General features: G+C 38.8%; 1 protein-coding gene across 1 annotated transcript; it reads left to right on the top strand.

The window, feature by feature from the left end:
* Positions 1–8576: 8576 nt before the first annotated feature.
* LOC113986585 (alpha-1-antitrypsin-like) lies at positions 8577–13582 on the top strand. The gene is made up of 5 exons (XM_027718378.2): positions 8577–8616; positions 9363–10052; positions 10506–10776; positions 11487–11634; positions 12342–13582. Exons 2-5 carry the CDS (start codon positions 9380–9382, stop codon positions 12546–12548), a joined length of 1299 nt encoding a protein of 432 aa, XP_027574179.1. The 5' UTR covers positions 8577–8616; positions 9363–9379; the 3' UTR covers positions 12549–13582.
* Positions 13583–14590: the final 1008 nt, after the last annotated feature.

Genomic DNA, 14590 nt, shown 5'->3' with positions numbered 1-14590 from the left:
GCCTGCTCTGCGATGGCCATACAAACTCAACAAGCGCTGGGAGCGGTTCCCACGAGATCCCATCCCAATAAATCTGTGCACCAGAACTGACTAGAAGGTAGGATGGGGAGATTTTTATCTGAGTAATGAGATTTTTATCAGGGTGCAGTGGCAGAAAAACAGGTTCTTGGCCTGCTGCTAAAGGGAAAGAAGTTAAAAAACCCATGGTTGCTAGGACAGAGCAAAGGCTTTAGGAAATAACACATGGAGCAACTTCATGCCCCATCTACCTCTCAGGCTTTACTTTTGAGAGCAGAGGCAAGGAACAGCAGGACAACAGCTGCATTGGGAGTTTCCACACTGGACTGTGGAAAGTGACTGCTCCTGGCAAAAGTATCAAATGAGACACCTTTGAATGCTGGTTTGGGAGTTATCTATCACAATCTGGGGCATTACCACAGTTGCCCTCCAGTTGACAACTTCATGCTCCAGACCAGCAGGTTGGCCTGAGTTGTAGCAGGGACCTGTGGTGGGAAGAGGGATCACACCAAATCTCTCTTGAAGGGAGGGATATCGAGGGAACAGGAAACTAGTTAGTCTTGTGTTATACATACACCAAAACCAGAAAAATGCCTATAGTTCACAGTATAGAGATCTATAGAGCCTGGACTGACACTGATGTCACTTTCAGCGTTGTTCTAATGATATTCTTTAGGAACTGGACAATTCTGCAAAGTTTTTGTAGGGAGATAGGGTATTTTGTCCTAGTTCCAAGAAATCTGTCTTAGTCTGCCTTGTATTAATTGTCTGTGTAGCTGTTGTGTGTCTTTATGTTACAGGGAAAGTTCCTCTTCATGCTACTAGAATTCTTAATGGTAGAGAAGGAAAGGAAGGATTGTGGTAGACATAAATGGTTTAATTTTCATTTATGGACTGTGTATTCATTCTATCTGTGGCAAAACCATGTATTTTATGGCGTCTCTCCTTCATCTGTAGGTGATTTTATTAACATTCTTCAATATTTCCCTACGATTCTCACTCATGCATTTTTTCAGCCTATAGGGCAGCAGGATCCAAACTAAGCCCTGAAAGAGAGTTAGACCATTTTTATAACCTAAAAGTGTAATCCACTTTACTTTCTGCAGTGACAGTCAGCAGAAGGGGATAATAAAGCTTACAGTGAAGTATACCCTACCATAAACATCCAAGAGAAATGACCTGCTGTGGGTCTTTTAGCCCTGACCTGACATGCTTATGTGAAGCTCTGAGGAAAAAGACTTACCTAAACAGAGCATATCTCAGCTGATAAGCTCTGTGAATGAAAACAGATCTGTTAGGCGGGGTCCCTGAAAGGCAGCCTAGCTGTGCCCCAGCAGACCTGAGGGAGAGACTTCTCCTGGCAGCCTATGAGCCATGTGGGAGACTGTAAGTTTGTTCTATCTGACCTTGTTTGTGGTCCACTGGGACTCTTGATGATGGGATAGCTTCTGTCAGCAATTCTCTGTTTGCTTTGCCCTGTGACAGAGTCCAAGTAGAATGGTGTTACAAAACATGAAGCAGTAGGATGGCAGGGCTAATGTAGTATGTGTTCAATGCATTTTACCTTTCATCAGTAAGGAGAGGAGCTGACTTAATGCCAAAAGGCATAAAGCATTTGAATAGTTATAGAAGAACCAATTGCTCACATAAGCCCTGTTTTTCAGCTGCTACCAGTACTTTGGACTTTCTTTTCTTATTCCTGGCTATGCAATTTGAGTCTCAGCCTTGGTATCTGAAGAACTTACCCTTGAATGGGCATAGCAGTCCTCTCCCCACAGCTGTGTCATCTGCTCAGCCCTTGATCGCTGCTACTACTTTAACGAAATAGGACTTCACCTAGATGTAAGTCAACCCTCTTCTGATTGTGCTGATAGATTCAGCACAACAAAAGGTGCAGGCTTTTTCTCTTTACTCACACTCATTTCAGGCAGGGAATCACTAAACTCTTAAGAATCAGATGATTGTGATAGTTCCCAGGCAGGTTGGTTTTTGAATGTGTATTCTGGGAACTGGGAGTACCCGTAGGCTGATACAAGGCAGTCTCAGTGCCTCACAACCCAGCTGCTTATCTTTGACATGAGTCTTGGTAGCTTTTAGTGGTACAAAAAAAACCCCTCATAGCAGTGTTAATCCCTAATCCAGCATTCAATTCTTGCCCCCAAAACAGAGAGGTACTAGGATTTCCAAGCAGAGAAAAAGAGCAAGAGAAACACGAACATTCTAAAATGCAGATATTTCACTGAAATCTCTAAATATGCACTGCGGTGGAAGTTAGAGCAAGTGCAAATTATCAAGAGGGAAAGGAGCATGAAGACTGCCACGGGCTATGTATCTCTGAGTCCTGTAACACACCCTCCATATCTTACCCATCCGTACAGCATTCCTTGTTGGATACTGCACATCTGCTCTTACCCCATGAAAGCAGCATGGGGCTGTTTTCATTAGATTTAAACTGAGCATATTTTTAATATCATTCATTGCCTTTAAACTGTTAGCCAGCAAAGACTGATCTGGAAGTATCCTTCATTAAGTTCCCAGTCCCAGGTATAACACTGAATCCATTTTTAAATAATTTGGTAATTGTGCTTTCCTCAGACTAACAGTTTTAAAGAAAACTATCATTCATCCATTTCATGTAGATGTCATTGATTATGATTAATATCCTGGTTACACAAAGTCAGCTAAACACTGATGCTGCTGTAAATGACTTCGCTGGCTTCTTGAAAAAAAGAATTTCTATCATGAAAGTGCCTTTTCAGTTCAATCCCACCCCCAGAGATGAATTTTAATCTTATTTATGCAAATGAGCCTTTGTTTCTCTTATGCATATTGCATTCAGTTTCTTTTCCATAAGCCATCTGGAAACAAAATTCTTATTACATAACTAAACAAGAACATATCATTTGAGGTTGGAAAACTGTTAACAGCAATATGATGCTCATATGGAAGGTCTGAAGAAGACTTTGTCTGACTTGGGCAACTATCTTACTGTGGAAAAGTTACTATATTTTTTACCATGCAGAAAAAACAGACTATATGGAAGATGCTCTGATCAAGAAAAATGTTTGAAAGGAAAAAACAACATAGAATAAGACAAAACAATCACAGAATCAGGTTGGAAAAGAACTCCAAGATCATTGAGTCCAACCTAAATGTTCTAGTCATCATAAGAACTTTGGTTGCAGCCAGGGAGCAACTTCAGAGCAGGAGAAAACATCTGTGCACAGAGGAGATGAAAGATGTAATGAAAAGTCCTAATGAATATGAATACCGTTAGGTTTGCTCTTCTCACAGATGCAGATTCTCTAACCATTAGAAAAACCACACCATAACTTACATCTTCAAGGGACAGATACTAGAATTTATTTTCTGTTCCTCTATCTTTCAAGTCTGAGCTATGTCCCTTGGGTAAATCCTGTGGGTGAAATTCTAAGGCATTTTCTGTCTCAGTTGCCCTGGGCAGAGATTACTACCTCATGCCCATGCCTGTCATTGTGCTGTGTTTCATAGCCCTGACATTCACAGTTGTGTCAAGAGAGACCAAAGAGAGGCATCAAACAGAAGCAAATATGCTCTAATACTTCTGTACACTTCTAGATTGTCAGGTTGTGAAAGATGGTGCAGCAATCATGAGAGAAAGCTCATGTAGGTACAGCCTAGATCCAAAAGTGTCCTGTGGAGGCATGTTAATGCAAGTCGTTGATGGAAATGGAATTGTGCTGACCTGCCAGATTATGATCTGCAGAGGCTAAGGGCAACCACACAGTCTCTTCTTTTGCCTCCATTGAAACAGGGAAGAGAATTGCTGCATTAAACCATCTCAGTGACCTCTCAGAATCCTCAAAATCTTACATTCTAAAATCTCACAGTGTCAAAGACTTGTTTAAGAAAATGGATATGAGCAATGGAATCATATAATAAATTTACTTTTATTGAATATATTCACTCGGCTAGTTGATCGTCCTTCTGCTTCTTCACTGAGGCCAAAAATATTAATCTATCAAACAGTAGAAAATGATAACACCTTGCAAAATTTAGACCTAATTCTTTCTATCTGGCTTTGGAAGCAAAAAACTTCAAGTATAATTCCAAAATATCTACAGAAGGCATTTTCTTAGTGCTCAATTGACCACATCTATGTCACAGAAATAAAGAATATAAGGCATCAATTTAAATTTATTTAGTAATGCCAAGGGATTTCTCTGGTAGACAACTTAATTTCAAAATGAGAACTTTTATTCTCTGGTGAAATTGTCACTCAAAATGTTGTTTGCATAGAAAGGGTTCTTTTACACCAAGAGAAAAAGGGGCAAATTCTGCTAGTAAAATGCTATTATTTCAATATACCAGTTATGAGTGGTAAGATTCTTGCAAGAAGCCAAGCTTTTAGTGTGATTCTCCTACACCATTTTCTGCAGGTAGAACTGTTAAGCATGGAGCCTTGAGTTCTGGGGATTACAGGAAAAGGAGCCCTGTGCCACCATCTCCTGTTAAAATAAAGGAATGGACATGACAAATTCTATCTCATTTTGAAACCAGGAAGAACAGCAGCTTTCTGGCTTGTTATTACTCTGTTGGTAGGAGCTTCGATTTTCTTGTTAAGTTTTAGCTGTAGGTTTGGTGAAATGCTGCACTTGAACTGACTGCTGTCACACAGAAGTGAGGGTTTGGTGTCATGGTGGGTAGCAGGTATGCAGATCAGCTCAGTAGTGGGGAAGGAGTCAAATTAAATATTAAAAATTACTGGGATAGAAAAAAGAGAAAATCAATAGCAAATCATCATGCCACAGTCTAAATCTCTGGACCATCCACATGTGGTCCTATAATAACAGAAGGATAAATGAGAAAATCCCTATTACAGGCTGCAGAAAGCAATGTGTTATGTCCTTCCATTACATTGGCACTCTCCACAGAAAGGGCTCTCTGTGTGTGAGGAACAAGTGCGATTTGAATTTTTTTCCAGTGTGATATTAAGTGATGTAAAAATATTTTACACCTGAGAATCACTATCAGGTGCAAACGAAAGGAAAAAAACAGCATATTAAAAGTAAGTCAAAGAAATAAATTGATTAGAATGTAAACGCTAAGGTTGAGAGACATTAACTCTTTCAGAGAATCTGATATCAGAATAGAATATGCTATTTTACATTACTTCATTTCAGAATGGAAAAAAATCCTCATTTTACTAGCCTTTAGTAAAAAAATGGTTCAAAACAATTGCATATAAAATCCACAAATTTGCAATCCTTCAAAGCTGTTAAAAATGTTTTGAGGTTACTGTTGTTATCAAAGTACCACAATTAATTTGAGATAGCATTTCTTCCTTTTTTTTTTTCCAGTTCAAATCACTAAGCATTAATTATTATTGCCACAGGTTCTGATTTAGCAAAGATAATGATTAAATGATTATCTTCAGTGGAACCATTCACACACTGCTCATATGACTAGAATTATTAACAATTCCACATCTTGTGCAATCAGTTATCATACTAAAAAACAACTCCTAGGGCCTGTGTTTCTTCTTCTACTTGAATTGTCCTCAGAGGGCAACCCAAGTTTCCTGTCTGCCAGGCTTATGCACGTATTGTTAGATCAACACATCATACTAGTTGATCTTTTTCCAATACCGCGGGTACTTACAGGTAGGGGGGGTGAGTGTGGGTGTGTGGGTGTGTATTTACATGTATCTATGTCTTTTACAAAGTATCTTCATAATTACACTGTATTCCTTTTGAAGTTTGTATTTGATAAGCACATTTGCCAGATGACATTCTCCTGCATATGGTTCAGCAGTAAGTAACAATGCAAACACATGAGCAGCCCACATCCACAAAATAAAATCCTTTTGGTTTACAATATATCTTGTGTTCACTTTACTTCAACTTTTATATTTAAAATTAAATTATCAAGATCTTACATGAGGAATTAATTTCTTGAAAAGAAATGAAGCAAAACCTTCATGAAAGGATGAGCATTTCTGGGTTAAATTGGAGTCTAGAGTTAATGGAAAATGAGAAGCATCTTCTAAGTTTTGTCTGGAATACAGTTAATTTTCTTCATAGCAGCTGGAATGGGGCTATGTTTTGGATTTGTGTTGAAAACAGTGTTGATAATACAGAGATGTTTTAGTTCTTGCTGAGCAGCACTTACACAGAGCCAAAGCCTTGTCTCCTTCTCACCCCACCCCGCCAGTGAGTGGGCTGGGGGTGCCCAAGGAGTTGGAAGGGGACACAGCTGGAACAGATGACTCCAAGTGATCCAATGAATATTGCAAATCATATTTCATATCACTTCATGCTATATATTTCATACCATTGTGCTCAGCATGTAAATCTGAAGGAAGAAGAAGAGGGAAGAATGTTTGGAATGATAACATTTGTCTTCCCAACTTACTGTTAAGTGTGATGGAACTTGTTGTCGACATGGTTAATTGGTATAATTCTAGGAATATTTGGAAGAGTTGTCATTATTAAAACCCAACAGTTTAACATTGCTGAGAAGGTACCCTCCATCTTCTTGGCATGTTGTAATTTATAATTAGTTAATTTAATTTATTTTAATTTTTTTTTTTATTCTCCCCAATATCTTAGCCAGGTGGAATATTATGTAAGAAAATGAAATAAAATTTAAAGCTATAATGGAAGAAACCCCAGAAAACAGAAAAGAATAAGTGTTGTCTGTCTTGGAGAATAAGGAAGGAATTAGGTGGAACCTGGAAAATTAAATCCTTTCAATGTATTTACAAGCTATTTGCTGGGCAATATGGCATCACTGAATTGCTATTCCATGATGTAGTCAATCTGTAAATCATAGTTCCATGATGCTCTCAAAGCTATAGACCTTAAAAAATATGTTTTTGCTATTGCAAACAACATAAATTTTTCTTGTTTTATGTGGTTTTAGATAGCAGCAGAAGGTATCTTGAAATGGAACTGCTTCCAGAATCCCTGAGGCTGATAAAACGATGAAAATAACAAGGACTAATGAAAAAAGTAGAAAGAACTTGTATTCCCAGCAGAGGTTGTGTACATCTTTTGTTATTCTTTAAAGAGAAGAGATACTACAGCATTTCATTGCAAGTGTGGGGTGTTGCATGCCTCTCCAGTCAAAAAGGAGTCATCCTTCAGGCCATCCCTTCATTTATGTACTTTCTGCCTCACTGCTAATAAACAAGTTGATCTCTGTTAATGAAGATTAAGGATTATTGGTATGTTTGCAGACCTTGCTAAACTGGAAATACTCAAGTTCCTGTTTTCCATCTTGTAAATCTTATTCACTGTTTTGTAAGCTATAATAGGCCAGTGACCACATGCATTGCTAGCTACTTTGACAGTTCATAATAGAGTTATAATTACTGGGCAATGGTTCAGTGATTTATGGATTATGGATCTTAACCTCACTTCAAAATCTGATGGTGGCCATCAACATTTTGGATTGCTGGTAATGTGGAATAAATGGGATGCATATTGCATATATTACATCTACCTGATTGGAATGACACTATAAGTGCTAAGAGGAACACCAAAACCATCCTACTCAATGGAGGAGAGTGCGTATCGGTTTAAAAAGTTCATTTCCTACCTTAGTTTCTCCTTCTGTGATTTGTAAATATTCTGTGATTTGTCCGTATATTATATTCAACCCTGAATATCATCCAGTGATGCCAGCACGTCTTTTTTAAGACCTTCTGGACGAAAGGTGACTTGGCCTGTTTTGGGTCCTCCTGATGTCCACTTCAGTTGCATTTGATACTAACCCAAGGAAACGAGGTATTCACTGACCACGTTTCCCTTTGCAGTCAGTCCCTGGAGCCGCCAAAAATACTGTTTCTTAGCAGTGGTTGTTTTGTTGTATATTTTCTAAAAAGCCAAGGGAAAACACCAATTCCCCAAATACTCAGCCACAGGTGAAGACCAACAACAATGAGTAAACAACTGTATTGACTGTAAATGTCTTACTAGACTAGTAATGTCACGTTATTCTTGTTAGAAACCTAGAGACCATTCGCCAATCACCAGTCTGCCCTCCATAAGAAAAGCCCTGAAACCATTAAACAAGGTGTCAAAGGTTGTGACTGAGGTATACAGTGAGGCAAAAGGGCTTTCTAAATCCAAACCCTGTTTTGAAATCCTGACAGAGAGGTTACAGTTCCCAGGATGAAGTGGAGTGGATACTCTGGCAGGGACAGTGCACTCCCTTGTGACCTGTGCTGGCTCAGCTGGACCCAGGCAAGGAGTGGTCTTCACAGCTTTCAGCTGCAGCCACGAAGGGTATGGCTGTGGCTCTCCTGCCAGACACCCACAACAGCAGGCTTCTCCTGTCAATCCTCAAGGATGGAAGCAACAGGAGATACAGTTCTTGCTCTGTTCCCTCTTGTCCGTAGTCCCCTCACCCAGCACTGTTGGCATGTGTTTGGTTTGGACAAATTGTCCAAAATATCCATGTCATTACTGCTTGTTGGGCATCCTCACTGGCAATTTTTGTTTGAACTAATTAATGATTAATGGGGGTGCTCTGCGTAATGCTGTTCAATGGCACTGAAGAGAAGAAGGAGCAGACAAGACTAGATGGATGCATCAAGATCTTTTTCGTAGCAATGTAAGTACCCTTCTAGTTTTCCCTTGGATTATTTGGACATTTTATTTTGGGGAGTTACATTGTTGCCTGGGAAGGGCACCTTTGTACATCTAAAGAAGGGGATATAACTGTTATGGAAAAGTCGAAACATTTCAAAGGCCAGAAAGAGCAGATAGTGAAGAAGACACTTCACATAATTAAATAAAAATTTGGTGTGGAAACAATACCGATGCCTATAGAATTTCTTACCACATTGACCTAGTGTTTCATCTTTGAAGAAACTGTAAGAGTATTTTGAAATTTTCATTCTAGACAGTATGATCTATGTTTGTCACATTTTTGTTTAACACAGATTTCATTTGCTAATTATTTGATGAATTGAGGAAGGCTGACAGGGCTGCAGTAACCATCCTGCAGTACTGAGTACAAAACCAACTCCTACCAGTTACTCTGGGGAAAATGTCATAAGCTTCCAGTTATTTGCAATTTTTTTAAAAAATCAGTCTTAGCCTAGGACTGTTAATATGCTAACATTAAATTTAATAAACTTTTAGAAGTTTAAAATTACCTCTTTTGAGAGAGAACTAGGCTATGTAAATAGTGTATTAGCAGTCATATTCTTTCTAGGACACACTGACATGCATCAGGAATGTGAATTATAAGTGTGTGGGATTTTGGAAAACAAAGTATGTTCTGAGACCGTCATTTCACTTTACTGAAGCATGAACAGATTAATTTCCATGCCATATTTTGTATGTCTTTTCCAGAAACAGCTAAAAGGAAAATGAAGCCCACCTTCTCCTTGTGTTTATTGCTGGCTGCTTTGTGTACTGTTGCCCAGTGTTATCAGCGCCCTCGCTACCGCAGTAAGCAGGATGATGCTAAAGGGACATATTATCCAGGACATAGTTCTCAGTGGGAAGGAGCTTATCCAGTTAAGAACAAAACATTTGTCAAACTAATTTTCAGCAATACTGACTTTGCATTTTCGTTTTACAAGCTGGTCGCATCCGAAGCAATGGATCAAAATATTTTCTTTTCACCCATAAGCATCTCTGCTTCCTTTGCAATGTTGGCACTCGGTGCCAAGTCAGTGACACTGACACAGATTCTGGAAGGGCTTGCCTTTAACCTGAAAAAGACTCAGGAGCTGGAAATACATGACAATTTTTGCCAACTCCTCCACATGCTGAACCGTTCAGACAGCGAGTTCCAGCTGAGCCTGGGAAATGCCCTTTTTATAGAAGAGACTCTAAAACCAGTACAGAAGTTCTTGGATGACGTCAAACGCTTTTATGAATCTGAAGTCTTTTCTTCTGACTTTAACAACTCTGTTGGCGCTGAGAATCAGATCAACAGTTATATTGAGGAAAAGACAAATGGGAAAATTGTTAAGCTAGTGGAAAATCTTGATCCTCTCACTGCAATGGTTCTCGTTAACTATGTCTTCTTTAGAGGTAAGAAATATCAAAGGGTGCAAAGGTCGTAGCTTAGATATTTAATGCTTATTGCAGGGAATGAAAACTTAAGAGAAAGAAACTGGAGTTTAAATATTTTAAATTGAGGAAATCATGTTCAGTATCTTGAAAGTATTGCTATAAACCCATGTATATTTGTTGACAGTAAAACTGTGTCCTCACCTGGTTTAGTGAATTTTTAATACAAATATCTTTCTTGAGTTTTGTAAATTCTTTAATGTGATCACAGACTCATGCTCTAGTGAAAGACAGTGCTTTCAGTATTATCTGTCTGTAATTGTCTTTAAGCACTTAAAAAAATACAATGCTATAACATCTGAGGATGCAAAAAATTGCTCTAATTGAAGGAAGGCTGTGGAACTGGATCCTGTTATATTCACTGTGACCATTCCTCTTTGTATTCCACTGAATAAATTTTCTTTTTGTCATAAGCTCATTGGGAGAAACCCTTCAGTACATTATATACAAGACAGGAGGATTTTTTTGTGGATCAGAAAACATCTGTAAAAGTTGACATGATGTATCGAAAGGGTCACTACAGAAGTTACTTTGATGAAGAGCTGTCCTGTTGGCTGGTTCAGATATCTTACAAAGGAGATGTTGCGGCATTATTTGTTTTGCCTGACGAAGGGAAGATGAAGCAGGTGGAAGATGCTCTCTTGAAAAAGACTGTATCTAAATGGGAAAAGTTCCTCCAAGACAGGTAAGATTTCTTTGTTAAGGTAAGAGGTGACCACGCCACAGATTAGTAGCGTTTATCTCACCAAGACAAAACGATAAAGGCCAGGTTATTCTACTGAACTCTATACATTTACTGTTCCTCTGTGTGGAGTTCCCTTTTCTTAGTTGGAAAGTGAAAAAGAGCTATGACTAGGGAAAAAATAGGGTACTGGGATCCATCTTGGGTTAAGTTCCTGGTTCAACCAAAAGTTACTTAGCAACATGATGAAGTTAACAGAAGCTTGTTTCATACAAGCATTGGGAAACTGATAGAGAACCTGTTGCGTGTTAGTGTGTTGTGGGCATTGTAAGTAAAAGCAGACTAATTCACCATTACTGCAGCTATTTCTGTGGTGGCCCAGGCCTGTCATATATTTGAACAGCCTTAGGGTAGCTAGTTATGATCTTTTGAAAAAACACTCCTATCTGGCAGTAGTAGCTCTGTCTGTCATTGAGTTGGCATAGCTATGTCTTCCCCCTCACTCCTTGAACCCCACTGTGGAGGCAGGGGTTAATAGCCTCATTGTGTTCCAACCCTCCACATTAAGTAGCTAACCTGATCGTAAATGATATCCGGACCCTGAGAGAAGACTATTTACAGTTAGAAAAACAAATGTGAAGTGTCAATCTACTGAAGCATTGAGGATTGTTACCTAGATGACAATTTGTCCCTATTTGTGTTGTTTGTTACAGAAAAATACATCTGCACATTCCAAAATTTTCTATATCTGGTACCTATGATGTGAAAAGGATAGTCAAACAAATGGGTATGATCGATCTGTTCACTGACCAAGCTGATCTATCTGGGATTACTGAGGAGCCTGGACTGAAGGTTTCAAAAGTAAGTAAGCATGTGAAAGCAACCACAATATTTGTCTGTTCTGAGGAACCTGATGTTAATATTCCATGAAAAGCTTATCTCAGTCTCTCTGAAGCATCGCTCAATCATCATCAGCTGCCAGTCTGGAGGCAAAGCAAGCCCTATCATCCATAAACCTGGAGCCAAGCACGCGTACAAGAGGTACAAGAAATGCATGGTTCCAGGACGAGGAAGAAGACATACATATAATTAAATGTTCTTTTGGCTACCAAACAAAATTATCTAAATGTAGCACATTAGCTCTGGTAAAATTTCCTCTAATTCCTCCTACAGAGGGCAAAAGGCTGTTATTCCTCTCCTTCTAGTGTTCTCAAAAAGTTATTTTTTTCAGCTAGATGACAGGGTAAATTCACAATAATACATGAAGCTGCCAAAGACAAAATTGAGTCTAGGCTAAATTACCAGGTTTCTTTCCTTCCAGGGTTTCTTGCCATCAGTCATCTTGACTGCTCCTTGGCTGCCCGCAGTTTGAGGGTTACTCTCTGCACATGCAGTGATGGCTGTTGGCACTGCAGTGGGAAGGGGAGCAACTGGTGATGACCTTCCCAGAGGCTGCTGCTGGATCTCGCTCCAGGCAGGGTTCCCTTTGCCAAGAGTGAAGAGGGTGGCAGACTGCTCTCTTCTGGCTGGGTTGTCAGCTGGAGGCTCTTTTGCTTTGTTCCTTGCAGGTGATTCACAAAGCTGTGCTGAATGTTCATGAGAATGGCACTGAAGCAACAGGGGTCACAGTGAAGGAGGTTACCTGGAGATCTGGTGATTTTCCTCGTCCGCCTCGAGTCAGATTCAACAGGCCCTTTCTCCTGGTGATTCTGGATAAATTCACCCACACTGTCCTCTTCATTGGGAAAATCGTAAACCCTCAGAAAAATGACTGATTGACAAGACTTCAGCACATCGCTGGCTAAATTCCTGTGATCCTGTGAAACACTTATGTATGCATACCACTACGTAGTAGTGCTCATCTTTCAACCATTACCCTTATAAACATAATCACCCCTTAAAACATAAAAACAATTTTTTCTTCTCCAAAAGTCACTAGTATTTGCCCAGCCTACAGCTGAGTATAGCTTGTAGTGTTAATGAAATACAAGTCACTTTTCACTTGTAGGATGTCTTTTCTGACATGCTCCTGTAGGATATTCAGATTTTTCAAAGTCTCCAGATGATGTAGCTGTTGCTGTACAATCACAGTTTGTGCCTGTGAGAGGAGAAGGAAAAGAGGGAAAAGAAGGTACAAGGTGTAAGACCTGTCTGTTTAACCCACTAACCTTTGATGATTATTCTTAAATATAGGTCCCCTTAATATCGGAGTGAATTTTCATTAATTTCTTTAGGTTTTGTAAAGAAGTATGGCATGAAACTGTGGGATCATTGACTGGGGCACTGGAGGACACACCATTGTAAAGAGTTGATGAATGTAGCTGTTTTAGCTTGCCTTCTTCTGTCTCCTCCTCAGTGGTAGCCTAGGGACTGTTAACCTGCTTTAAGCTATCATAAACACACATAAAAAATTCAGAAAATATTTGAGAAGTCACTTTCCTAAATGTTAGCAGTGGATTATTATTATAGAGTAAAAACAGATTGTGAATTGATATTTGTACCTTTCCACTTAAGGTTTCCTGAGTCCAACTACACTAGACAGTTACATGGTTATGAAAGGAAAGAAACACAAAGCAGTAAATATTTAAAATTATTTTATTATTGCTTTTTAGTTTTTTAGTCAACATCCTTAGCACATCTTAGTAACATATAGAAAGGCAGTAAAAGTATTTAGATTATAGATTGATTAAGTCTTTTTTTATATAACTCAAACTGGTGGAAAAAATATAAATGGCAACTTTTTAGATCTTAGTTTCTTAAGATGTTTGTGAAAAATATAACTTAAAAATTATGGTGAATATTCCTAAAATACATTTTTTTGTTTTGTTTGGGGATCTTTATTTTCTTTGACATTAAGTTAATGCTATCAATATGAGTTAATTGTTGCTGTAAGAATACCAATAAGTAATAGAAAAAACATTCCATGTCTATCTGCAGACATGTTACACTTGAAATTGAAAGTCCTCCTCAGAATCACATAAACCAATAACAAAAGTTTCTTACTCATAAATATGTTTAGTATATTCAGTATTTAGTAACAAACAGTTAGCTTTATACCTCTGGACGTATCAGGACTTGGTTTAATACAGATAAACTGATTCTAAAGATGATAATCTAAAAGTTCTTTGCAAGTCACAGGGTTAACTCAGGACGAATTTCCAAAGTCCAACTTTGCAATGACAAATGATTCTGTAGGCAAATATCAAGAGACTATGTTTGTTGTTCCTCACGGACCTCAGATCAATAGTCTCCGTTTGTTAGTAGGAAAAAAATATCCAGATGGTATTTTACCAACCACATCTCACTTTGAGAGGTAACCTTGTTGCTTAACGCATGTGAAAGTGGGTAGAGAAAAATCAAGATGATTTAAGAACTGGACAATTGAAAAATATCATGGTAGGGAATCATCTTCAGATGGGAGTGGGAACCATACATGAATTGCCTTGGTTTTCTTTCTAATTTGGTAAAAATCAGGTCATGCCCCTCACTGGAAAAATGCAACAAATTTTTATAGTAAGCACAGAAGGATTGCACAACCCCCCCAAATTGTCAGCATTAAGGTTGTCACAAATCCATTGCAGTCATGGTTTGCTCAAGACAGTGTTTCTTCTTTCAATTTGCTGGTTTTTTGTCTCTTCTTTCCTGGATTTTTGTTTCTTGGTTGGCTCTCTACTGTGAATTTTGTAACCAAGAAGCCTCAGGGCAGCCAAGGAAGGGCTTTCATCCTAGCTCGTCAAGAGTTGCTGCTGTTGCATGCAAGTACTTCAATGGGCCACTTCAGAGCAGTAACATTGCTGAGGATGGAGCTGGTCTGATG

The sequence above is a fragment of the Pipra filicauda genome, unplaced genomic scaffold (genome assembly GCF_003945595.2).
Source record: "Pipra filicauda isolate LSUMZ 115617 unplaced genomic scaffold, ASM394559v2 scaffold27_size4233163_pilon, whole genome shotgun sequence".
Taxonomy (NCBI): domain Eukaryota; kingdom Metazoa; phylum Chordata; class Aves; order Passeriformes; family Pipridae; genus Pipra; species Pipra filicauda.
This window is presented reverse-complemented; position numbering and strand designations above follow the sequence as displayed.

What these genes read in the sequence shown, in the direction of transcription:
- LOC113986585 (XM_027718378.2), top strand. Translation starts at nt 9,380, where the DNA reads ATGAAGCCCACCTTCTCCTTGTGTTTATTGCTGGCTGCTTTGTGTACT. An exon ending in GAAAAGTTCCTCCAAGACAG is followed by an intron (nt 10,777 to 11,486) that starts GTAAGATTTCTT and finishes TGTTTGTTACAG; the next exon opens with AAAAATACATCTGCACATTC. An exon ending in CTGGACTGAAGGTTTCAAAA is followed by an intron (nt 11,635 to 12,341) that starts GTAAGTAAGCAT and finishes TGTTCCTTGCAG; the next exon opens with GTGATTCACAAAGCTGTGCT.